The sequence below is a fragment of the Trichosurus vulpecula genome, chromosome 4 (assembly GCF_011100635.1).
Source record: "Trichosurus vulpecula isolate mTriVul1 chromosome 4, mTriVul1.pri, whole genome shotgun sequence".
NCBI classification, from domain to species: domain Eukaryota; kingdom Metazoa; phylum Chordata; class Mammalia; order Diprotodontia; family Phalangeridae; genus Trichosurus; species Trichosurus vulpecula.
The window spans coordinates 260,308,485-260,336,124 of record NC_050576.1 but is presented as its reverse complement, the minus strand read 5'-3'; the positions used below and the strand labels follow the sequence as shown (position 1 = coordinate 260,336,124).

The window sequence follows — 27,640 nt, the reverse complement described above, 5'->3', positions numbered from 1 at the left end:
CATCCTGGAGGATGCTGGGCAGATGCAGGCAGAACAGCCCAGAGAATTTCTAAGTTATCTTCTCCCTGGCGGATTTTTTTTCTTTGCCCTTCCATAAATTTGAGTACTTACCAAGCAGTCACTTTACCAAGAAGATCAACTGCATACTTCTGTTTATGAAGCAGGACAAGGACAAGACGCTCACATTGCTGGAATCATTGGGTAAAGTTGGAGAGCTTGTTTGTAGGTCTGCTTTGCTATCGCTTACATCCTCCTATGCTCAGACACTATGGCAAAAAGAAAAGACCAAAAAGCCCACTTGTGACAAACACCATGCATGTTAAGTTGGTGTCACAGATTCACTTACATCCTGGGTTAAATCATGTTCATAGGATTCAGGGCAACATTCTCGCCCCCCCCCCCCCCCGCCACCGCCACCCATTTTACAGATGAAAAAATTGAGGCCCAAGATGTAGCTTCCACCAAGGTAGTAGAGTGGATAGTCCAGCCAGTTGCACTGGAATCAATTGTGTGTGAAGGGAAGTAGTTAATTATCCACTCCCCAGACCTGTTCCTCGAAGGCATCATGTGTGGGCAACCCCATGGGGTGGGACAATGGCATCAGCAAAGGCACTCTTCTCTCCAGCTCCTCCCCTGCCCTAATTCAGAAATAAGGATGATCGAAGTAAGGTTAAAGCATTTGGGGGTGGGGGAGAAGGCTAAGAGCTGACAGGAGAAAAATTAGAAGGGAAACTGCAAGCCTGAGACTGGAGGTGACAAGAAGACAACTACACATTTCACCAATTACTCCTTTATTCGTTGCTTTTCTACATCCTCTCTGAAAGTACTTGTCTCAAGTACGGACCAAGCTCAGTATTAAGTGATCCCCCTTGGATCCAGAGTAGACATAACAGCCATCCCCAAATATCAAAGGGCTTCCAAGTGAAAGATTGGTTAGACAGGGGCAGGTGGGTGGCGCAGTGAGTAGAGCACCAGCCCTGGAGTCAGGAGGATCTGAGTTCAAATCTGGCCTCAGATACAACATACTTACTAGCTGTGTGACCTTGGGAAAGTCACTTAACCCCAATTTCCCTGCCCTACCCCTCCAAAAAAAAAAGATTGTGTAGACGGATCCCGGGTAATACTTACAGGAAGCTCTAGAATTTGAAAAAACACTTTCTGGGGGCAGAGCCAAGATGGCAGCTGGAAAGCAGGGACTTGCCTAGGGCTCTCACCCAGGACCCTCCAAACACTGATAAAAAATGGTTCTGAACAAATTCTAGAACTGCAGAACCCACAGAATAGTGGAGGGAAGCAGGGCTCTAGCCCAGGAAAGCCTGGATAGTCGTTGGGTAAGGTCTATCGCATGGAGCTGGGAGCAGAGGGGAGCACAGCCCAGCATGGGCTGCACCTAGACCAACCAGACCAGGAGTTGGGCGGCACAGACCCTAGCACCCTGAATCAGTGAGCTGTGGCAGTTACCAGACTTCTCAACCCACAAACACCAAAGACAACAGAGAAAGTTAGTGGGAAAAACTTCAGGGGACAGAGTGAAAGGAGTTCGCTGTTTGGCCACCGCCCTGGGGGCAGTGGAGGGAGTGCAGCTACAGAACTACAGCTGCAGTTGCTCCTGGCCCCAGGCCCAGCTGGTGGGAGGAATTAAGTGGCAGATCAGAGCTGGAGTGCAGAGCCTGCTTAGATGCGAGTCACGGTCCGGGTTAGAGGTTCTTGGGGGAGGAGGAGCTCTGAAAAAAACAGCACAGCCCCTCAAGCTTAGAACAAAGTACTCTATACTCTACAAGCAGCTATACCCCAACAAAAAACTCAACAGTCAAATAGTTGGCTGGGAACATGGCCAGGCAGCGAAAACAGACTCAGATTCAGACTCAGACTTTGGAATCTTTCTTTGGTGACAAAGAAGACCAAAACACACAGCCAGAAGAAGTCAACAAAGGCAAAGAGCCTACAGCAAAAGCCTCCAAGAAAAACATGAACTGGTCTCAGGCCATGGAAGAGATCAAAAAGGATTTGGAAAAGCAATTTAGAGAAGTAGAAGAAAAATTGGGAAGAGAAATGAGAGTGATGGAGACCCAAAAAAATACTAAAGAAAATAACACCTTAAAAAATAGACTAACTCAAATGGAAAAAGAGCTCCAAAAAGCCAATGAGGAGAAGAATGCCTTGAAAGGCAGAATTACCCAAATGGAAAAGGAGATCCAAAAACTCACTGAAGAAAATACTACCTTAAAAATTAGATTGGAGCAAGTGGAAGCTAGTGACTTTATGAGAAATCAAGATATTATAAAATAGAACCAAAGGATTGAAAAAATGGAAGACAATGTGAAATATCTCATTGGAAAAACCACTGACCGGGAAAATAGATCCAGGAGAGATAATTTAAAAATTATTGGACTACCTGAAAGCCATGATCAAAAAAAGAGCCTAGCTATCATCTTTCAAGAAATTATCAAGGAGAACTGCCCTGATATTCTAGAGACAGAGGGTAAAATAGAAATTGAAAGAATCCACAGATCGCCTCCTGAAAAAGATCCCCAAAAGAAAACACCTAGGAATATTGTTGCCAAATTCCAGAACTCCCAGATCAAGTTGAAAGTACTGTAAGCAGCCAGAAAGAAACAATTTGAGTATTGTGGAAACACAATCAGGATAACACAAGATCTAGCAGCTTCTACATTAATGGACTGAAGGGCTTGGAATATGATATTCCAGAGGTCAATGGAGCTAGGATTAAAACCAAGAATCACCTACCCAGCAAAACTGAGTATCATGCTCCAAGGCAAAATGTGGGTTTTCAACAAAACAGAAGACTTTCAAGCTTTCTCAGAGAAAAGACCAGAGCTGAATAGAAAATTTGACTTTCAAACACAAGAATCAAGAGAAGCATGAAAAGGTAAACAAGAAAGAGAAATCATAAGGGACTTACTAAAGTTGAGCTGTTTTGCTTACATTCCTACATGGAATAATTCAAGAGACCTCAGTATTAGTATAGCTGAAGGGAATATACATACATATACACACATACACACACACATACATATATGTATATATATAGACAGAGAGCACAGGGTGAGTTGAATATGAAGGGATGATATCTAAAAAAATAAAATAAAATTAAGGGATGAGAGAGGAATATATTGAGAGAGGGAGAAAGGGAGAGAGAGAATGGAATAAATTATCTTGCATAAAAGTGGCAAGAAAAAGCAGTTCTGTAGCAAGGGAAGAGGGGGCAGGTGAGGAGGAATGAGTGAATCTTGCTCTCATCGGATTTGACCTGAGGAGGGAAAACATACACACTCAGTTGGGTATCTTACCCCACAGGAAAGAAGGAGGAAGGAGATAAAACAGGGGGACAACAGAAGGGAGGACAGATGGGGGAGGAGGTAATCAAAAGCAAGCACATTTGAAAAGGGACAGGGTCAAGGGATAAAATTGAATAAAGGGGGATAGGATAGGAAGGAGCAAAATATAGTTAGTCTTTCACAACGTGAGTATTGTGGAAGGGTTTTTGCATAATGATACACATGTGGTCCTATGTTGGATTGCTTGCCTTCTTGGGCAGAGTGCGTGGGGAGGGAAGAGGGGAGAAAATTTGGAACTCAAGTTTTAAAAACAGATGCTCAAAAAAAGAAGTTTTTGCATGCAACTAGGAAATAAGATATACAAGCAATGGGGGCGTAGAAATCTATCTTGCCCTACAAGAAAGTAAAGGAAAAGGGGATGAGGGGGAGTGGGGTGACAGAAGGGAGGGCTGACTGGGAAACAGGGCAATCAGAATATATGCCATCTTGGAGTGGGCAGGAGGGTAGAAATGGGGAGAAAATTTTAATTCAAACTTGTGAAAATCAATGCTGGAAACTAAAAATATTAAATAAATAATAAATTTAAAATGAAAAAAAAAAAGAAAAACACTTTCTTACTTGTAAGCTAGGTAGTACAGACAATATTCCCATTTTACAGCTAAGAAATCCACCTCAGAGAACAAGTGACATGCCTGTGATCACACAGCTAGGTTGGTGTCTTCAGCTGGATTTGAATCCAGTTCTCCTGACCCCCAAGTCCAGCATTTTCCCCACTATTCTCATGCGGGGGGAAAAAAAACTAAGAGATTGAATTGGGTTCAAAACAACTTTTAAAAACAATAGAGCTGTTTGACAGGACTATCATGCAAAATAGTTAAGTACCCCCATCACTAGAAGTGCTCCAAACAGCTGTATGACCAGGAATACACTGAATAAAGAATATTTGCATTTCTAGTGGTTTAACTTAAAACTGCACTAAGATTTTTGGGACATGCAGTACATCAGGGTTTCTTCCCTCTCAGTATTTACATAGCACCCATCAGTTGAATATGAGTAACTGATTTTTAAAAAGCCGATAAAACTCTATTTTAGTTCAAGGCATTATGTTATCACAAGAATCCCCATGCCAACTAGGGTGCTTTCAAAGATTCTGAGAGAAAAGAAATATGCAGAGTTCCCTTTAAGCAGAAGGCAGTTCAGATGTTGGACAAATGGAAAATAGCTCTGTCTGGCATTTCATGCGGAACTAGGACAGGCTTCAGAATCAATTTCCCTCATAGAAGTTCTTGGAATTAGTCTGTTCTCACCTGTGCACACACACAGAGAAATGAATCAAGGCTATGAGCTGGGTTTGCACCCTCAGAATCTTCAATCCCATACTGTCCCTCACCACAAGACTTTTTTGTAGATTATCCCTTCCTTCCCTCCATTCATATAGCCACTACCAAGGCACACATCACTTCTCCTGAGACTGCTGCAATGTCTTCCTAATCCTGCATCCAGCCTGTCTGACCCCTCTGTCTCTCTTCCTCTCTCTCTGTCTCTGTCTCTCTCCTCTCTGTCTTTATCTTTGTGTCTCTGTGTGTCTCTGTCTCTGTCTCTCCTGTTTCATTGTCTCTCTCCTGTCACCTTCTGTCTCTCTCCCCTGTCTCTCTTTCTCTGCCTGTGTCTCCTTGTCTCTGTCTCTCTGTCTCTGTGTGTCTCTGTGTCTCTCTCTGTCTCTGTCTCTCTGTCTCTCTGCCTCCTTTCTTCTCCTATCCTCTCCTAACCTCCACAAAGCTGCCAAAATGATAGAATATTCCTAGAGCTAGGGTCTGATCATGTCATTCAAGAAATTCCAGAGACTCTGTGTATCCTAAGCATCTTTAAGAAAAACTTCAAATTCTTTTTGAGCATTTAAAGCCTCTCACCATTAGGCTCCAGACTCTCTCCAAACTGATTACAAATTACTCCTATATTGTACAATCCAAGCGAACTGTTGCCTGCATGTGACATGACATCTCCCACCTCAAGGACTTTGAAAAGGCTGTCACTTATACCTTAGAATTATCTCACTCCTTGCCTTCACTTCTTTGAAACCTTTAATGCCCCCTGCCCCCTTACTTTCAAGGCTCAGTTCAAGGGGCACTTCCTGATTCCCCCATTTTCTACTGTCCCCCACCCCTATCACTGTATAATTATTTTTGCATACCCTGTTTGGGCATTCAGCCTGGTATTTCAGATAGGGACCTGGACTCATCCAGGAAGTCCTGGGTTCAAGGCTGGCATTTGTGATTCTGAGCAACTCTCAGCTGTGGTATCTCTCTCAGGACCTCCCCCCCCCCCCAAAAAAAAAAACTCTCTAAGACAAGGCGCTGCAGAGCAGGTGGTAATCTACATCGACAGAGAAAACGTACTCATTTAGAGTTTCCTATTCACCACTGCAGTCACAGGATCAATTTTTTAAAATGATTTAAAAATTCTTGTATTTGAATTCTCACATCACAGGCTTTCTTCAGAGTAGTCTTCCTAATGTACCTATTGGTGAGCTAACCATTTTACTTTGAGGCCAAGATTAAACTTTATTCATCCATTGAAAGCTTTTGAGTAAGGCAGTAAAATGATCATTCCTCATAGATTTTGCTTGCATAAAGAACGTTATTTGTTTCAGATCCTTTCCAACAGAAGTGTGTAATTAAGAAAGGTGAGAAAAGCATGTTTGAGCAAAGGAAGAGAATGCTATTAATTATCAATGGTGGGGGACACTGCAACTGTTACGGATGAGAATTTGCATGTTGAATAGGAGTAGAAAAAGAACTTTGTTTTAAAATAAGCTGCTAAAATACGTGTAAGAAGAAACACAGCCTTGAGATGGCATTTGAACAGTTAAATTAGCATGATGATTACCTAGAACCAGGCTGGTTTTCTCCTGTTGAATATTTGAATATCTGGAGAGTATTATTGTGTCCACTGTGGAAGCAAACAGGATCACTCCATGCAGTGTTCAGTTCAAACTTGAGACAAAAAACTTTTAAGAGGTTGTGGGAAACCAATCAAAAAGTAGGAGCTGATGAATTTTGTAATGGCTGTGTGTACATATATATGTGTGTGTATGTGTGTGTGTGCACATTGTGTATATGTATATGTATGTGTATATACATATGTAGTCAGCTTCCCTCCTAGGCTCTAAAGTTCCCTTTCAGCTTTTCCCTTTTGGGCTACTATTCCCTCCCCACGGCCATCTTTTCTTTCCCAAACACTCTTCCACCCAACTTGGAATTTCTTTTTGTCCCCAGATTTTATCCTTGAGATCAGGGGAAGCTTGACAAAGTAGCTTTGCTGATGTCATTGCTCCATGCAATGGAGAGGCTAGTACGCTGGATGTAGAGACTGATGCCATTGGGTCCTGAGTCTGGGAATCATCTTCATCTTCATCATCTTCTTCTTCTTCTTCTTCATCTCTCTCTCACACTCACACGCTCCTTTACAATCAAACTAGCCTGCCAGCTGTTCCCCATGCCTGAAATTCCAACCCTTGCCTCCTCTTGCACTTCTTCAATTCATCATCTTCCTTCACAGCAGAGCTTGAGGTTAAGATGCCCCTTAGCCCTGCTTAGTATCTGCCAATTACGTCTTGTAATGTCTTCATGTAACTTTGTGTGTGCCTGTGTTAGCTTCTCTAGGGACGAGTTATCCCACACAATGGAATCTAAGTCCAAGTGCCAAAGACTGTTCTGAGTCTTTGCATGCCCAGTGCCTAGAATCATTTCTTGCACATAGTAAATGCTTAATAAAAGTTTGTGGCACTGGTGAAGGTACATTGCTTGGTTTCTTAGAAATTCCCGGAGGTGGCAAAACCACTCCAGTACCTAGCCAGGCATCCAAATGATCTTAAACTTTTGCTTCTCTGGGTGTCTGCTTCAGTGTAGACCAGGGGTTCTTAATCAGAGGTCTGGATTTGCTAAAATATTGTGATATCTGTATTTTGATGTATCTGATTTCCTTTGTAATTCTGCATCTTTGGTTTTATCTGTTCTGAAAAGGGTCCCAGAGGCTTCACCAGACTGCCAAGGTACGTGACAAAGAAAAGTAGAAGAAACCCCTGTCCCAGAGAGAGCTCCCTACTGGAGAGGTGGGGGAGGATCAGGCTTCTGGAGGTCCCCACGGGCCTTTGGCTCAGTTGGGGATGAAGGTCAAGAGTGTCTGTCCCGAGGCCGCCACCTTCAAGAAGCTTCTCCCGCCCCCAGTTATTAGCGCCTTCCCACTCTTGCATCCCAGAAATGATTACTACTTTCTACACATGTATCTTCTTACCGCCGTTTACCGGGGTTTCTTTGCGATTGAACACGAACCTCTGGAGAGCAGGGATTGTTGTTCCGATGTGGAGAAAAATCTAGACAGCAAGTTAAGAAGCGTCTGGAGTGGCCGTTATGGGGGTTCCCGAGGGTGGGGCACGTGGGGAAGCAAACCACTGGCTCGCGGGCGAGCCTCGAGGCGGGCTGGGGCGTTGGAGGGGCGCGACCCTCCGGCCTCTGGCTCTGGGTTTAGAATCTGGCTCCGCCGCATACCAGCTGTGAGAGCTTGGGGTTTCCCTTACCTTCTCTGGATCAAGCGATCAGAAGTCCCTCCCAGCTCCGAAGGAAGGAAAGGGCGGTTGGACGAAGGATCAGAACTAGAGAAAAGAGGACTCCCTTTCTACGGCTCAGCTTAAGTTTCATCTCCAGCAAGGGTTTTCTGCCGGCCACCCTCCCTCTTCCAGATATTCGTGCCTCCACTCACTCAATTACTGCCAATTATGCGGACTTAGCCTTCCCCCCCCCCCCCCCCCCCGCCTTTTAATATCTGTGAGTGTGGTGTATTCTAGTAGCATGTAACCCTCTTGAGGTCAGAGACTGACTATTGAATTTTTATCCCTTGCACCTGGTACATGCTTGTTCGTTTGTGGAGAAAATGGATAAAATTATTCATTGGCATGGAGGTGATGCAGGGCTCTCAAGACTGACAGCAGATCTTAAGCTTTCTGTAGGCTCTTTGTTCAGTAGTGTCTGACGCTTCTTCCTTCTCTATCCTTTTTGCAGATGAGGAAACTGAGGCAAACAAGGTTAAGTGACTTGCCCAGGGTCTCAGGGCAAATAATAAATCTGATAAGCCAGATTTCAACTCAGGAAGATTAGTCTTCCTGACTCAGCACTCTAACTGCACCACCTAGTTGTCTCCCTAAAAAGAGATAAAGCTGGGAACTGGTCAGCTCCAATTGCCCTCATCCAGCTTCCTGGGGACCTAAAGGATTTATGAAGACCTGGTGGGTCACCATGTCCAACACCTTCACCCATGTTTGCATGGGAGGGAGTGGGGAACTCTGAGAGAAGCCAGGTCCCTGTTGGATGTCCTTACTGTGTTAGGGCAAAGTAAACCTTATTTAGTTAACCATTCAATGACTTACCAATGTCTCATTTCATGCCAACATTGAACCTGAACTGGGAGTGTTAGCATTAGAGCCACCTCTAATAGCTGTTTGTCCTTCTTTCAAAGAGGACCAATGACACCACAGGGTGATATCCTGAGTTGTTCATGAACTGGATTTCAGTGAGGCAGAGTTGTGCAAAGTCATTAACCTCACTCTCTTCCAGAGTCATCAAAGTCTAGTGGCAAGACAAAAGTCAGGATAACTGGAGACGGCCCAGGATGCCATGGATGACCTTGGCATCTTAGACGCCTGACCCAGTTCTAAATGCTCTTCCTTTTTTGATTTTGATTTTCATCCCTTCACCCCCAACACATGATGACCCACTTCATGTTCACCAGATTTTCTTTCTACTCCTCTTCCGAAACATATTTCTCCTAAAATCAAGATGCTCTTTTTTTGTCCATTCACACACCATGTACCCATGAATGGTTCCTTTTGAATCTGTTCCTTTTCTTTTTCTTGCCCCTCAAATGGTTGAGCTTCAAAGTGACCAACGAATGAATGTATGACCATTCTGATCTAGCCCTTGTTGTAGGGCCAGTGATTTCATCAGAAAGGGTGGGGAAGTCCCAATGTAGAAACTCTCTCCATCAGCAGAGACCAGTGATTTCCTCTGTGACTTTATAAGTTAAAAGAATTGCCTGGAGTATATAACAACTTACTCCTGCTCATGTATGTATCTAAGGATTTGAATGCAGGTCTCCCTAACCCCATGGCAGGTCCTTTATCCACTACACCATACTGCCTCTTAGTAGTCATTAAAATGGCAGAATGACTGTTTTGCTTGACCATCATGGTAGTTTTTTTGATAAAATTGGTTACAAGCAGCGTCTTGGTGGTACCATATAAATAAAACCACATCTTAGCCCAGAACCCTCAAATTTTGGAAAATATTGTCATTTCATGTATTTCTCATCCTTGTGAATGGGAAAAACTTTCCTGTTGATGCTGATTTAACCCAGATCTCATGTAAGGAAGGAAAATGAATGAACATTTCTTATTCTCTACTTTTCACCTAGGGCTCATGCAAACTGAATGAGGAGGCATTTCAAAACTGTTTAGAGTGTTCATACTCTGAATAAAGCCTTCTCCTCACAAAGGCAGTAATTCTTTAGAGAACACAAAAACTGCTTGTTCTTTGAAAACAAAATTCATTTTGGGGTGAATAAAAGTTTTTATCTTTCATAATATATAACAATACATCTGACCCATTAGACTTTTGGGAGTCATTCAGTGTTTAGTTTGTTAAAATTTTTTGTTACTAATAATAGATGTTTATGGGGCAGCTAGGTGGTGTAGTAGATAGAGCACTGGCCCTGGAGACAGGAGGACCTGAGTTCAAATGTGGCCTCAGACACTTGACACTTACTAGCCATATGACCCTGGGCAAGTCATTTATATTGCCTCGAAAAACAAACAAGCAATAATAGATGTTTACTGACTTGATTTTGCCAATAAATGGATAAAGTAAGTCATCGAGCTACTTGCATTCAATAGTTTCTGCTTTATGGACACAGTCTTTGTCACTCTCAAAGACTCATAGGAGAATAATACTATAGGGTCATAGATTTAGATCCAGAAGGTAGCTCAGAGGCTGAGTCCAAATTTTTCCTCTTACAGAAGAAGAAACTGAGTCCTGGAGACCTTAAATGACTTGCCTAGGTTCACATAGTTCGCAAGAGTCTGAAGCAAGTTTTGAACTCAGGTCTTCCTGATACCAAAGTTCCATCTATTACACGATGATCTCACTAAGCCTCCTGTGAGTAGATTTCTTCACAATGACATCCAGCTCTCTCACATTAAATGCAGTCATCCATATTGGTTTTGAATTGATACATTCAATGAGGGGAGAATTACAAAAAACCCTTGGAAATGGCCATCAATTCAATTATCTCCAGATCTGTGTAGGAAACTAATGAAATAATATGCTCAGGGTCTAACAATGATGTGCTATGTCCTTGGAAATTGCACGCCCTGTGTGGACATTCACCTATTCTTTCTCTGTATTTCCACAGGGAATCGGAAGATGAAACAATATGGTCCACCTGGTTCACTACAGGTGATCTGATGTACAAAGAGCAAAAGCAGTGCTCCTGGAACCCCACCAATGACCTCTGGCCACGACAATGCTGAGCTGTGGCCAGGCAAGCGGACTGGCCCCTTTGGTCCTGGGCTGGTTCCCTGTTGGCTTGTGGATGGAGATAAAGTCTGTGTGAGTCTCTTGATCAAATAGCTCCCCTCCTCCTGAGGTGACTCAAAAGGTTGTGGCATAATATGGAAATAACAAATAATTAACCTACCTCAGAGGTCTCAGGACATCGGCACTTTTCACAGATAATTGCAAAGAAACTTTTGACCACTTGAATGCCACAGAGTAACATCTGAATGCTGCTTATTATGAGCTGGATGGAGAAGAGACTTAGGTTCCAGGGCACAATATTAACAGGTTTTATGCAGCTACTCCACAAGTCTGTCTTTGAGATAGTTCCTGTGTAACAGAGGAGATATTCATTCATTCAACAAACATGTAGTAAGTGTTTCTCACAGGCAACGATCTCTGATTTACTTCCATGCAGATCTCAAAACCGTCTTGTCAGCTGTTTCTTGATCAATGAGGATTGGATGAAATGGTGGTGTAAAGCACTTTGCAAACTTTAAAGCCTTATGTGAATTTCTCTTATTTATTATTAGTTAGGTGTCAGCTGGCCTCCAGTCTGCTGATGACAAGGATGGGGAACCTGCAGCCTTGAGGCCACATTCTAGGTCCTTGGGTGCAGCCTTTTGACTGAGTTTTATAGATCAAATCCTTTTATTAAGGGGATTTGTTCTGTGAGGTCTGGATTTGGTCAAAAGGCCGAACTTGAGGACATAGAGGGCTACTTGTGGCCTCAAGGCCGCAGGTTCCCCCACCCCACACCTGCAACCTTCTACTGTGCTCTTGCTGAGTTCAAACAATATTTGTAGAACAGTATAGGGGTCTGTTGTTAAAAGTTTAACAGCTGAGCTTTTGAGGGGAAAAAAAATGTATTGCCACATGCTTTCTAATTTAATCTGAATCAACGCTTAAGTCTAGGTAATGAACAAAACAGTAGTACTTCAAGCCACGATTTGCAGTGATTATTAACCATCAATACAAGCCAGATAGAGCTGGCTTTTGCATACCCCTAGTGTGACTCTGATTTCACTGGTTGAGGGAGTTTCCTGGGAGAAACTCAATCCACTAACCATATGACCAAGTATTTTATAACTAGCTGTGTCAGATAGTTGGCTTGGGTGGAGATTAAGTGATTTGCCAAGGGTTATTAGGTTACTGTGTATGGTAGCAGCTAAATGGCACAGCTGACAAAGGCGTTGGACTAGGGAAGACTCAAATTCAAATCTCACCTCATCTACTCATTAGCTGTGTGACCTTGGGCAAATCACTTCTCTCATGCCTCAGTTTCCTTAGGTGTAAAATGGAAATGCCTCTCAGGGTTACTAAACAGCTCAAAGAAGGTGAATGCATTGAGCCCTACAAAAATGCTGCCCGTTGCTATCGTTGTTACTCCTGACTCTGAGGATGGGTAGCTCTTGTCTCTGACCAACAATAAGCCTAAATAACTCGAAGGCCCATTTTTCGTTTTGTTTTGCCTTTAACCAATATGCTGCTATAGGCATGTTGTAATGGATAGGGACTTCTACTTGGATTCTCCAAAGACCAAAACTCAAATCCAGCCTTTGACTCTTGGTAGCCTGGTAACTATGGAGGAGCCACAGCATCCTTGATAAATTGACTGTTGCCAGAGATGAGTTGCCAAAGTGCTCGGTTAATACAGAAGATCCCCTGAGATGGATGTTTGGCATCAGGCAGACAGATAACTGCTTTGGCCTGGTTTTCATTTCCGTCTTTGTTAGAGGCCTTGTGGGGCTGTGATCATTAAGATGCTTCTAAGGGCCAGGAATCCAAGAGACTAGAAGACTAGCCCTGACTAGAGTGTATTTGAGATGTTTTTCTTTGTGAGGATTCAGAGATCTCCAAATCCAAAAACATTTTTAAAAATGTTTCTAAAAGAATAATATTATCTTGGACCTTGTGGAACATCTTCCTTTGGCTGCTGCAAAGTGCTGGGAAAAAAAACCAAACATTTAGGGTTAGGGTTAGGGTTAAGGTTAGTGCTGGGCCTTGAATCAGGAAGATTCATCTTCCTGAATTCAAATCTGGCTTCAGACACTTACTAGCTGTGTGACCCTGGGCAAGTCACTTAGCCCTATTTGCCTCAGTTTCCTCAACCGTAAGATGAGAATAATAATGTTGATGGAGTCCTAATAGACCTGCCCCCAGTCCTGATATTCTAACTTCATTATAGCCCTACCTACCCACCCAGCACCCCACCAGCAATGTCCTAACTTACCCCTCACTGACCTCTAGAACAACAGGTGTGTCCCTGAACTCTTAGTTGCCACAGAAACAGCAGGTGTGTCCATATGATGGGAAACCAGCCACTGCCTCAACCCAGCCACTGCCCCCAGAACCATTCCCACAGAAACAGGTATGTTCTTGTATTCTCTCACAATCACATCATCCATTTAGCCCAAGACAGGACCACAATACCTAACTATCCATCTTGAACAGACAGGACCACAATAGCTAGCCAATCAGAAGACACCACCAGGATGTAGAGCAGGATGCTTGACCACCTAACTGTAGAAGGGCCCCACCCTACGATAGCGCCTGTGCAGTTCCGCTGAGGCTAGGACCCCTCCTCCATTGCCTAAGCCCTTAACAAACTCCTTCTGCCCTTTTAATATTAATCAAATTCCTATATTCTATGTAAATTTTGATTGTGTAATCAGCATCATATTCTCTATAAAGTTGTATGTCTTGCCTTACTGAAGTGGCTAGTTCCTCTAAGGGACTTATCTACTTGCCAGAGCGTGAAACCTCAAAACTGTAATAAATCTTCCAACTGGCTTGGAGTCCTCCTGAGTCTTTGCAATTCTTTAGAGAGGTCCCGCCGCAACTCCACCTGAACCTCATCAATAGCACCTAGGACAGCTAGGTGGTACAGTGGATAGAGCACCAGGCTTGTAATCAAGAAGATTCATCTTCCTGAGTTCAAATTTGGCCTCATACACCTACCAGCTGTGACCTCAGATACTTAGGAGCTGTGTGACCCTACATAAGTCACTTAACCTCTATTTGCCTTAATCTGCTGGAGAAGGAAATGGCTAACTGCTCCAGTGTCTTTGCCAAGAAAGCTCCAGATGGGGTCACTAGATGACTGAAAAACAATATTCCATTTCTGCTAAAACATAATAGAATAAAGAAAGCATGGAATGTTAGAGCAGAAGGCACCTCAGAGATCACCCAATAGCCCAGTGGTCCCTCTTTGCCCATGGGTCCAGTAATTTTCCCAAGATGCTACAGTAGGTGAATGGCGGGAAAGGGGAAGTTTCTCCATTACTCCCATGCAGCAGTTTCTTTGATCACAATTTAATAACTGACAGTGATAAAATTCACAGTGCTGAGCTTCTGGAGATATATTTTTTTCTTGGCAGACTACGTACAGAAAATGAGGCACTAGGGAGTTTGGGGGTAGTGGTTGTTTTTTGTTTTGTTTTTAAATTGAGCCTCCTTTCTTTTTCTTGTAAGAGCCTGACTTGGGAGAGAATTGGACCAACACTGACACCTTGTGATCAACTTGATAGAGCTGAGGAGGAAAGCATGCATTTACAAGGCAGCTTTGGGAAAAGTCTTGTCAAGTGTTAAACTTTCACTTTTACTCAGGAATATTTTGTCGATCTGAGATTTTGTCACGGTGGGAACTCCCTCCGCATGGATACAGATTGCCGTCCATTTGTAATTTATGGTCTTAGAGAATTGCCTGCGGCTCATTGCCTAGGATCTCATTGCTAATTAGCCTCAGAGGTGGGACTTGAACCCAGGTTTTCCCTCTATGAGGCTATTATGCCGCCTCTGATTATTTATAAGTCACAGAATTTGAGATGCAGAAGCTGCCTTAAGGGCCCATCTGGTCCAATATGTATCCAGAAAGAATCCCACTATAACATACTTAACAAATGACCATCCAGACTGCAAGAGAAAGCCCATTGCAAAGCTAGGAAATCTCTAATCATTAGGAAGATTTTCCTTGCACCAAGCCTAAATTGGCCTCTTGTAACACCTACCTATTGTTCCTGGCTCTTCCCTCTAAGGCCAAAAAGAACAAACATGACCCTTCTTGCAGAGTATATTAGTTATCCTTTCCTGTTTAGTGTTATCTGCATATTATCTGCATATCATTTATTAAAGTTATTTGACTGTTAAACAGCACAAACTTTGACAGGTTGACATTAAAGCATGACTGCCGCCATCCAACTTCCTCTCAGTCCATATACTTGTATTATCGTCTAGTCACCAGGTGAGGGATACTCCATCTCTGGCCAGGCAGCTGTCAACCCTATAATTTAAGCTGTTGTTCTGAAATCCATATATCATTCTCAGATAATAACTCAGCTAGCTATTCATTTCCCAAATCCATTTTTCTTTTCGGCATCCCTTGCTTTCAATGGACAACAGTAGAGAAAATACAATCTATACTTTTAAGTCAGTTTCTTAATCCCCCCCCCAAAATTTATAACCTTTGGCAATATTTTTAGGTTCCTCTTATTGCCCCCGGGAAGAGTTATCAATAGAGGAACCAGTCATTCAGTGACCTCCAACTTTGAGGATGCCTGGCTTCCCTCTTGTTCAATTTTGGGACATTTTGACCTCCTCTAAACATGTCATAGATCTGGAATTGGAACAGACCTCAGTGCCATCTGCACTTTTTACTGAGGTACAAACAGACCTGGAGAAGTACAGTAACTTGCTGGGTTAATTGTCCTTCATTTTGATAAGTCTTGGTGGGCCATGTCGTAGAAACACATTGTAGGGAGACAACAGAACTCTCTATTGTTGTCATCAGGCCAATAAATGCTGCCTCCATGTACCCCAACAGAAAATAGCCAACCACTGCTTCTCTTCTTTTCTTTCTTTGCCTCTTACTGGATAATCACTCACCTAGAAGCCTCTATCACATGAAAGTGGCTCAGCCTGATAGAGGCTCTAGCATAGAGCTCTTCTTGGCCTTGTGGCTTCTTTATTCTCGAAACATCGAGTTACCTCCCCTTCAAGCAGATCCTCCAGCCTGGTTTTGGGGAGCTCTACATTTACAGCTATCCTTTCTCTTCCCTTTCTCCTCTGTGCAACACCTGTTCACTTTCCCATCTCCTGACCTCGAGTTGAAATCTCTCCTCGTCTGCCTCAAATCCCCCATTTTCCCCATTAAAACCTCACTTTCATTTCTTTTAGTAACATTTCATTATCTCTAGCAGCCTGGAGTGTTTTTCCAGTCCTTTCCCTTTCTCTTCCAGGAAGGAACCAAATGTGGAGCACAGACCATGACTGTACTGTGGCAGGAATACAGACATCCAACACTAAAAGCCGCTGCACCTTTTCCCATCTTTACCATACCAGTTGAGATTTTCACCTTTTCTCTTTTAAACTACTTTTGGGTCTTTACCCATCAATCCTAAGCACCTGGTTAAAAATTTAAAGCTATTTATGACCTCTTAATAACATGACAAGGGAGGGAGGAAATAAGCTTCTTCTAGGTTTGCTAGTGCTTTAAAATAGTAGCTGATTTGAAATTCACAACCACCAAGGAAACTGGGGGTCACACAACTAGTAAGGATCTGAAAAAGCTAGGTTTGAACTAAGGCTATCATGTTTCAGGCCACCTGGCAGCTTATAACCTCACTTATCAACTCCAGGGCCACACTGGAAACCTGCCCGACACCTCCTCTTCAGTCCCATACCAACACCCTCCAGTCCCCTCAATCCATAGGCTTGACCCTCCAAATGTTCCACTTCTAGTCCTTTCTCCATAATCCTCCTTGATTCTCTGTAAATCTCTTTATATCCTTAAATTCTCCCACAACTTTCTCCCTTGGAAACCAGAATTTGATCCACTGAATTAAAGCATACTAGTTAGTAGCGGCAAAGAACCTCACCAGAATTTCACCAGGAAGGTCCAGTGACCAAGGAAGAGAGAAGATCTCCCAAGCCCCATGGAGCAGTTGACCCACTTCCCCAAGGCTCCTTAGCAAGATAGTGCTTTGCTAAGGCCAGATTACTTGGAATGCAGCCTCAACTGGAGGTAAAACTCCATTTAAGGCTAACACAGTCATTAAATGGATAGTCATCAAGTACCCAAAGGAAAGTTGAAAAGAATTTGGTAAGAGTAAAAATTAAAGAGGCCCTGAAGGCAGAGTGTGCTTCTGCTGAGAAGCCATCCCCCAGCTGGCTAAACCATGGGGTATTATTTTGTCACCTCAGAGATGACTCGGCAAGCTAGAGAATCTCAGCAGGGGAGCATGTTTGACACAGTGGAAAAGGACTCTGGAGGGAGAAGATCCCGGTTCAGATTCAGATTCCTCCTCCATATTATTACTGTCTTACATCTCTGGCACTCAGTCTCCTTATCTGTAAAATGAAAGGGTTCCACTAAATGGCTTCTAGTGTCTCTTCTAATTCTAGATCTTGATAATCATGGGAGGGGGAAGTAAATGATAGGAGAGAGAGAGAGAGAGAGAGAGAGAGAGAGAGAGAGAGAGAGAGAGAGAGAGAGAGAGAGATGGACTGACAGACAGATGGATAAATAGATTAAATAGGTAGATACCTCGATAGACAGATAGATAGATAGATAGATAGATAGATAAATAGATAGATATATAGATAGATAGATGGATAGATAGATGGATAGATAGATAGATAGATAGATAGATAGATAGATAGATAAATAGATAGATAGATAGACCAAAAGATTAGAGAGAGAGAGAGATGGACTGACAGACAGATGGATAAGCCAATAGATTAAATAGGTAGATAGGTAGATAGATAGATAGATAGATAGATAGATAGACAGACAGACAGACAGACAGATAGATAGATAGATAGATAGATAGATAGATAGACAGATCAGACAGATAGATAGATAGATAGATAGACCAATAGATTAAATAGGTAGGTACATAGATAGATAGATAGATAGATAGATAGATAGATAGATAGATAGATAGACCAAAAGATTAGAGAGAGAGAGAGATGGACTGACAGACAGATGGATAAGCCAATAGATTAAATAGGTAGATAGATAGATAGATAGATAGACAGACAGACAGACAGATAGACAGATCAGACAGACAGATAGATAGATAGATAGATAGATAGATAGATAGATAGATAGATAGATAGATAGATGGATGGATGGATGGATAGATGGATAGATAGATAGATAGATAGATAGATAGATAGATAGATAGATAGATAGATCAGACAGGCAGACAGACAGATAGATAGATAGATAGATAGATAGATAGATAGATAGATAGATAGATAGATAGAAAATAGATTAGATAGATAAATAGACAGATAGATGGATAATAGATGGATAGGACAGCTACATTATTTAGGTAGATAGATTAGCTAGATGGGCAGACAGGTAAACAAATAGACTATACGTAAACAACCTTGTAAGGTCCGTAAGGGATAAAGTTATGGCCCATGAGTCAGAAAAACCTGAGTTCAAATCCAGCCACAGACATTTACTATCTGTGTGACTCTGGGCAAATCACACAACTTCTATCTTCCTCAGTTTTGTCATCTATAAAACAGGGGAAATAAGAGCACTTACCTCCTAGGATTGCCGTGAAGATAAAATTGGATGAACTTTGTAATGCACTTTGCAAACATTAAGGCATTATGTAAATGCTAGCTATCAACATCATCATTATTACTCCCATTTTCCACATGATAAAACTGAGGTTAAGAGAGTTCCAGGGATTTGCCCGTGGTAAAGTTAGGATGGGTTGAGGCCAGGATTCCCGCCATCTTCACACTCTCTCTCCACTGTCCAGCACAGATCATGTTTTCCAATTAAGTTCCACCCTTCCTCTGTTCATTTCCTCTGCTACGTTTGCATGAAGAAACACAGATAATTAGGACTAGCTGCCAGAGCTCCAGCGGGAGTGAACAAAGGGCCCCTGAGCTTCCTCTCCTCCTTCCCAGCTCCTCATTCCCCATCTTCTTTTTCCTTCAACTTTCAACTAAAACTAAGGTGCCAGTTAGGACGTTCTGTGAGATCTCACACCATTTCCTATTTAGGGGCATGTATGCTATGCTGCTGCAGAAAAGCCATCGGAGCATTTGTCTTGATCCCAATTTCTTCACTTTGAGTGGGAACATGTAATCTAGCATCTATTCCCCCTTCCAAATAACTGCCATTGAAGAAGGTAAAGCTGAAACACAATTAATGGCCCCTTTTCTTAGAATCCTTCCCTGCCCAAAGCATTTTATAACAGGTTGAAGAGGGATTTCTACATCTGGACCATCTGTCACATGAAAATAGAGTTTAGGGCAGGAAGAGGCTTATTCACCTCATGTTAAATTAAAATAGCATATGAAAGGGGTATTTACGAATTTGTTATTGAGTCATTTCAGTTGTGCCTAACTATTCATGGCTCCATTTGGGGTTTTCGTAACAGATACTGGAGTGGTTTGCCATTTCCTTCTCCAGCTCATTTTACAGATGAGGAAACCAAGGCAAACAGGGTTAAGTAACCTGCCCAGGGTCACACAGGTAGTAAGTGTCTGAGGCCAGATTTGAACTCAGGAATATGAGTCTTCCTGACTCCAGGGCCAACACATAGCACCCATGAATACGTGAAGATAACCAAGAACTGGGACATTAGCCATTGATCAATTCCCCTGGGGAATAGTCCAACCCCAAGTCCCTTTGCCAAGAAGTATGTACTTGTTTTTTCCCTCTGACCTCATATGGTTTGCTCATTAAGAAAGAAATGGAGGAGGAGAAAGAGGAGGAGGAGAAGAAAAAGGAGGAGGAGGAGGAGGAGACAGAAAATTGGATAAACTCATAAGTATTAAATACTCCATTAGAATTGTCACCAAGAAATAATGCTGAATTTCCCTGGGATGGAAGGATGGTCTAGGGATAGGAGTTATCTGCTCTGAGCATTGTTAGGGTTTGCCACCTACTTTCTAGAGAAGAGTTGCAGAGCTGGGGGCAGCTCTATCCCACTTGAAGAATATGTGAGAGCAGTGAGGTGTGATAGAAAAGGCAAGGAAGGCAGAGTCAGGAGAGGCCTGCCTCAGATCCTACCTCTCAGGGAACAACAGGCGGCCAAGTTACTTAACATGAGCCTTTGTTTCCTCATGTGTAAATTAGAGATAATTATAGAGATCCATAGTACTCATCCCATTTGGTTGTTTGTGAGCCAGATAAGATGGCATCTGTAAAGTAGACCTTAACACACTATTTAAATGCCAGTTATTATTATAACACATAACTGTCATGGGATTTGGAGCTGGAAAAGAGCTAGATCCATCCATTCCAAGCCTCTTATTTAATGTGTAAGGACACGAGAGTAGTTAAAATGAATGCTCAAGACTGCTGAATTTAACCAATGTTTTCTGGCTCCATTTATAGATCAGGTTATGATTTACAAATTTGCAGCAACCCTGTGAAGCAATCAAAGCAAATGCCAACATCCCCATTGTACAGATAGGAAAACCAAGAAGAGAAAATTAATGTGAGTTGGTATGAGTCATACAACTCATAGGTGTCAAAGCCCAGACATAGATAAGATCACAGATCTGCAGCTGGAAGGGACCTCAGAGGACATCGAGTCAAAATCTTTTATTTTACAGATGAGGAAACTGAGGCCCAAGAAAGTTAAGTGACTTGTCCAAGGTCACACAGGTAATTAGTGACAGATCTGGGATTTAAACCCAAGTCGTCTGACTGCAAATACAGTATGCTTCCCACTGTACCATGAAAAGGGGGCTCTAATAGGTTCAATACAATCAGGATATAAGATTTCCTGGAGATGATGCAATGTTCGTGCTCACCAAGCATCGTTTGGATCTCAAGTGAGCACCCTTCTCAGACAACTTGGTCAGAGGCCATTGTGCCCTTCGGGAATAGGAAGATTGTTGTTGTTTATGTTGGTTTATTTCTAATCATAAAATAATAAGTGGGCATGTGGGTCTGTAAATCAGCATACTGTTGATTTATCTTGAATCATTCTCAACTTACACTGAATAATATAAGTATCAATTAGCCATATTAATGTCATTGTTCAGTCACGCCCAACTCTTCGGGACCATACTGTCCATGGGGTTTTCTTGGCAAAGATGTTGGAGTGGTTTGCCATTTTCTTCCCTGGTAGACTAAGGCAAACAGGTTAATTGACTTGCCTAGGGTCACACAGCTAATGTCTGAGATCAGATTTGAACTCAGGTCTTCCCAACTTCAGGCCAAGGCTTTATCCACTGAGCCACCTAGCCGCCTCATATTAATGTGGTTAACATTTGATCTTTTAAACAACTAACATAAATTTTCTTTCTTTTGGGGGGATGGGCAGGAAAGAGTCACGCAGCTAGTAAGTGTCTAAGGCCAGATTTGAACTCAAGTCCTCTTGACCCTAAGGCCGGTGCTCTATCCACTGTGCTACCTAGCTGCCCCTACCATACATTTTCAATGTTATATTCACTAATATTTCACCATCAAAAGACTGACCATTATTGGCACTTTGGGTCTATTAATGACAGGTAAGAAGAAAGTTTTCCTTTCTCTCTGAAAGATCTGACATGACCTGACCCTCTCTTGTGTTAAGATTAGATGGCTCGTGTTGATGCTAAGGAGAGCCATGTAACACCTAGTCACAACAGTTAGCTCATTTCAGCCTGAGGACAACAGAATGGCCCCTAAAGCTCGCGTGTTTCCCTCCTCTTCGGATTCAGGGAGTTTATTTTAGACAAAAGGTTATGAATTCAGTCTCAGTTACTTCAAACACCCAGCCAGGAAAATGCTTAACATTTAGGCGGAGTTTGGGCTCTCCACTTAACTCTACATTTAGATGTATCTCTAATTAATCTCTGGTCTCTTTTCAAATGAAACAAAATTCACTTTACTGGAGATATTTAGGGAAGGAAATTGCAGATGATATATAGCACCTGTGAATAGATGGGCAAAGGGAGAGGAAGTATGGGCAACAACCAGCCTTGTCTTGCATGCACCATGCACACATCTGCCTTCTGGGTCATAGCTCGATTTTACCTTTGCTCCTCAAGAGCATGCTGGAATGAGCCCTGTGCCCAGGCTTCTTGAATGAATCTCCTCTCAACCTGACTGATACCTGAGGCATGACCAAATGTCCCTGGGCTACCCAAACAAGATACCTGAACATCATCATTCCAGTTCTGAGGACTTTTCATATTTAGTCTAAGGTCTAGGATTGAAATGAACCGATCAGATGGCATTACTTAAAGTGAGGCAAATCATTCTTTTCACCCTCACAGCTGTAACAAAAACACCCATACTTGCCTTTCCCCAGGCCTCTTTCTGAGCCCTTCTTTACCTTTATTTGTTGTACCTTCTCCCAAAGGATATTAGGTCTGAGATCTTATGAAATTCTACTTCCATGTAAGTTCTCATAAAAACCTTGATTCTGCAAGATGATCCTTGTACTGTTGTCTAGAATCAAATACTCTCTCTGAATTTAACCAATGTTTTCTGGCTCCATTTATAGATCTCTCTCTCTCTCTCTCTATCTCTCTCTCTCTCTCTCTCTCTCTCTCTCTCTCTCTCTCTCTCTCCCTCCCTCCCTCCCTCTCTCTCCCTCTCTCTCTCTATCTTTGTCTCCCTTTGTCTCTGTCTCTTTCTCTTCTCCCTCTGTCTTTGTCTCTCTTTGTCCCTGTCTCGATCTCTGTCTCTTCTCTCTCTTTCTCTCTCTTTGTCTCTCTTTGTCTCTGTCTCTATCTCTCTGTTTTTCTCTTCTCCCCCCAGCTTTCTCTCTACTTCCTCCTTCAGTTTGGCATAACAAAAGTATAGGAGTACTCCCTCGACTGAGGAGACCCATTGTTCCAAACCCAGCTTTGACTCTTGCTTGCTATGTAACCCAGGACAAATTTCCTAAGCTTCACCTTCCAATGAGCTCACCCAACCAGGTGATGGGCAGAGTACCCTCCAGCTCCTGGATTCCATGTCTGCCATCTCTCTTGGCTCAGAGCTGTTTAAGGTTACTCTGGGATCCCTACCTCATAAAATCCATGCTGATTTATTCACAAGGAAAGACCTCTTTTGCCATAAGATCCAATATTCCAAAGAGCAAATAGAACATAGATGTTAATAGGGAAGTAGATATTGTCTCAGAGAATATAATCAATAATGGTTCTGGTGGGAGAAGTCTGTATGTCTGCAGTGCTTGATCTTACCCATTATGAAAAGGATATGTCCATGTATTGTTTCCCACAAAACATTTGGGCCCCCTATTAATAGCAACCACTGAGATGACAAATGCATATACAGTCCCTACAATGCCAGTCCCAGCAAATATCATGGCGTTAAACATCTGAAAAAGAGAAAGAAAAAAGAAGTTAATTTTTCCCTCCGTTGAGATGGCATCACTTCACAAAAATCGAAAACAGTCAAGGCAACCTTTCTGGTGCTGGACTGATTGCTCCTCTTCAGGGCTTGTAAAATGCCTTCATTACAACAAGCACATGAGGACGAGGATGTAAATATGGGGATAGAACAGCAGGTGCCACAGGGAGGAGAAAGCAGGGGTAGAAAATAGCAGCACCCACCTTTCTGGGAGGACCCAAGGAGATCATTTCTGTAGAAGGTGCTTAGCATAGTGCCTGACACATCATAGGCACTAGATAAATGCTTATTTCTCAAACTGGGGTATTATCCCCAATTTACAGATTATAAAATTGAGACTCTGAGGTTGTCTTGCTTCCTGGGAAGCCACTAGATCACATTCTAGTCACTCTTCCCAGGCCACCTAAATACCACAACACTTGGCTTGTCCCTACCCAGGCCTCCCTCTCCCCACTTTCCAGCTGTCATTTCTATGCCAATTATTCTTGGGTTTATTTGCCCCATCCTCTTCTCTCTCTGGAACTCCAGTTTCACATCTCCAATAACCTATTGGATATTGGAGGAACTTTATTTCTCATAGACATCTTAATCTCAACATGTCCACAACTGAACTCATTATCTTTCCCCCAGAAATTTTCCTATTACCACTACGTAAAAACCCATCCTCTCAGTCAGCCAGGCTGACCACCTAGGTACACTCCTCCCTCTCACTTCCTCTCCATATCCAGGTAGTTGTCACATCCTGTCTTTTCTATCTTCATAGTGTCTTTCCTCTATCTCCCTTTCTCTCCTCGGATGCTGCCGCTACCTTGATGGAGACCCTAATCACCTCACTACTGGACTACTGCAATAGCCTACTGGCAGGTCTTCCTAATTCATCTTTCTTCACTCTAGTCTGTCCTTCACTCAGCTGTCAAGTTGATCTTCCTAAAGCACAAGTCTAACCATGTTACCTCTCCCCATCATTTAATCAACTCCAGTGGCTCCCTATTGCCTCCAGAATCAAATAGAAAATCTTCTGCTGAGCTTTTAAAGCCCTTCATAACCTGGCCCCTTCCCAATCTTTTTTTTTAGGCAATTGAGATTAAGTGATTGATCAAGGTCAGATTTGAATTTGGATCCTCCTGACACTATGCCCAGTACTCTATCCACTGGATCACCTAGCTAACTCTTTCTAATCTTCTTATACCTTTCTCCCCTCCACCTATTCTATGATCCAGTGGCTCTGACTTCCTTGCTATTCCTTGCACAAGACACTCCATGTCCCTACTCTGGGCATTTTCATTGGCTGCCCCCAACGCCTAGAACTCTCTTCTTCCTCATCTCTACCTCCTGACTTCCCTCAAATTCCAGCTAAAATCTTATATTCTGCAAAAAGCCTTTCCAAATCTCTCTTTATTCTAGTATCTTCTTTCTAGTCATCATCTTCAATTTATCCTGTATATCATATATCATATAACATATACACACACATATACATATATACACATACACATGTATGTGTATATATGTGTGTATATGTATATATATTTATACATACACATATACATATATAGTATATAATTACATATTATGACTATAACAATATACAGAGAACAGCTACAACAACAAAACAATCAAAATTGAATGCTATAAAATTATTGTGACCAAAATTGGCCCCAAAGATTAGATAAGAAAATATACCTTCCTTCCTTCCTCCCTGCTCCTTTTTTTTGTAGAGGTTGGGGACTATGGAATGCAAAATTTTGATTTCAGTCTTTGTTGATGCATTGGTTAGTTTTACTGAACTGTGGTTTGTTTGTTTTTTCCGAATGAGAGGGTATCTTTTTTTTTTTCAATTTGTTTATTTTTGTTAGGGAGGAAAAGGGAGAAATATACTGGAAAATGTAGGTGATGTAATAAGTAAATAAATGAATAAATAATAGATAGACAGACAGACAGATAGATAGATACATTTTTAGAAAGAAATATACATGTACATTGGGAGCTGAATACTTGCCCAGGTATATTAGTTTAAATTCTGGGTCCCAAAGTTAAACTTCTTAGAAGGGAGAGTAATTTCATCCTGCTTCTGCTGGAAACATCCTCACTCTACAACCTGGTGATGGTAGAGGAATCTTCCTTTTTTTCTGGATACTCCCAGATGGTCATTGGTGTTTCCCTCTTAATCATTTGCCCAGACTGTCTTGCTATCACCAGGACCATTCCAGAGGAGAAGCAGAAGGAGAGATCACTGTATGGGGTGTGTTATGTATAGTGATGGGGAGAAACCTGAACTAACCAATCCGCAGGTCCCTTATTCAAAACCTTTTCAGTTGGGTGGAGTAACTGAACTTAGGGTCAGAAGAACTAAGTTTCAGTCCTGAGTCTGACATTTTCCAGCTACATAACCCTAGAGCAAGTCGACTAACCATGTGTAGAATGAAGGGGGCATATTTGAGAATTCTATGAACATCAGAGGCAATGGGAATAGAGGGAAATGGGAAAGAATGGAAGGAAGTTGAGGCTTGGCTCTGATGACAAGGATATTATGACATTGTATGATGATTGAAAGGTACTGTGGAAGGAATGAGTATCATGAGGACTTAACACTAGGAAGATCTGGGTTCGAATCCTCCTCTTTGATACTTGCTAGGTGTGTTGTCATGGACATGTCTCTTAACCTCTCTAAGACTTGGTTTTCTCATTTGTGAAAAAAAAATGTAAAATAGTAATACCTCACTCTCAGGGCTGTTGAGAGGCTTGCGATATAATATTTGTAAAGTCCTTTGAAAACTTTTAAGTGCTATATAAATATCAGTTATTAATTAATTATTATTATTAATTACTGCTAATTATTAAGGGGTTGTTTTCTTATTGCTAGCTGTAAAACTGCCCCCCTCTTCTCTACTGCCTCCACAAACCACCTGCATTTCCAACAGAATGGAAGCTCCTTAAAGGAGCGATCACTCCGACCTGGGCATTCTGCTGGCTTTTTTTTGTCTCTAGTTCACTCACTTTGAGCTTCTTCCCACAGTCCTCCTTGCCATCTTCTGCACAGCAATCACTCTTCGTCAGATTGATCAATGAGACAGAAGGAAAAATCATCTGCCAACAACAGGAAGATAACCACAGTGAGCATGGACCTTGGGAAGGAAGCTTGGGGGTCCCCTCTGCCATCCACATTCAAGAGTCCTGTCCTGTGATGGATCGTAAGGGCTGAGAGGAGTTATGGGACTCCAAGGGATGTGGGGATTACTTTTGCAAAACAATGGATGCTCATAATTGGCTTATGCTATAGGTACAACTAAAAAAGAGTATTGTTCTTTTCAAAGTCATGGTACAACTATGGATATGGGAATTACGGTTAACAATCTACATCTGTTCATAAATAATGCACACAACATAAGAGTAAGTGATTGTTTTGGTGGTTTGGAAGCAATTGCATATAATATATGCCCTTCCACTCAGGCCATCATCCCCATTCCCCCCCCCACCCCACCCCCCACTAGAAACTTGAGCTCCACTCTGGGAGACACCTGATTGGTGAGTGGTCTTGCCTGGAACCAGCAGGCTTCCACCTCACTTCCTGGTCACCAGCTCCATGCTACCGGTTTCCCCCTTCCCCTTTCCAGCTCCCCTTTATGTCTAGTGTTCCCCCTTCAGGATGTAAGCTCCTCAAAGGCAGAGATTGTCTGGTATTTGTATACCTCGGGATTAGCACAGTGCATGGCACGTAACAGGTACTTAATAAATGTGTTATCTATCAATTTAACTATCATCTATCTATCTGATTATCTATCAGAAATAATATTGTTTTTTCCAAAGATATTATGTTATGGTAAAATAATAATGTAGCCTATAATCAAGCTGATGGGAGGTAGATGTGATTAAAGGAGGAGGAGGAGGAAGAGGAGGAGGGGAGGGGGGGGGAGGAGAGCAGTCATCCATATTCATTCTTTCAAGAAGTGCATAATTACAACAAAGTCACTGGCCTGGGATGATTTCTGTTAACAACTGAACATATCCCGAAATCAGTTTGCAACCTTAAAGTGCCAAAACACTAATAAGACCAAAGAGGGCAGAAGCCAGTCCAATATGTCCTGAAAAGGGGAAGTGAAGAAGGGTAGAAAGAATGGAGCTGGCTTTCTAGGAGCTTTTTACTCACCAAGACCCCACATCCTAATATTCCTCCAAAATACCAGACCTCTTCAGAGAGGTTTAGATTGTTGTCTATTTTGTAAGCTCCAGGAAAGAAGAGTAGAATATTTGCCAGGGTGCCCAACACGGCCAGAGGGATGAGGGTACCCCCCAGGCACTTTGCGCAGTCCACAGAACCCATCCTCCTGATGAAAAGATAGACAAAGGAAATTATTGTGCAAGAGTGATCAGGCACCCTCTACCCACTCCTGACAGTATCTCTTCAGAGG

The 27,640-nt window shown here is 42.4% G+C and overlaps 1 protein-coding gene across 1 annotated transcript; it reads right to left on the bottom strand.

Moving 5' to 3' along the window:
* Window positions 1-226: 226 nt before the first annotated feature.
* On the bottom strand, window positions 227-27,552 carry LOC118848895 (transmembrane 4 L6 family member 4-like). Its single transcript, XM_036757938.1, is given in 6 exon segments — window positions 227-266; window positions 11,046-11,217; window positions 11,219-11,233; window positions 23,063-23,199; window positions 26,229-26,318; window positions 27,379-27,552. Coding segments are annotated over 6 exon segments (618 nt in total). The 3' UTR covers window positions 227-236.
* Between the last annotated feature and the right edge of the window lie 88 nt (window positions 27,553-27,640).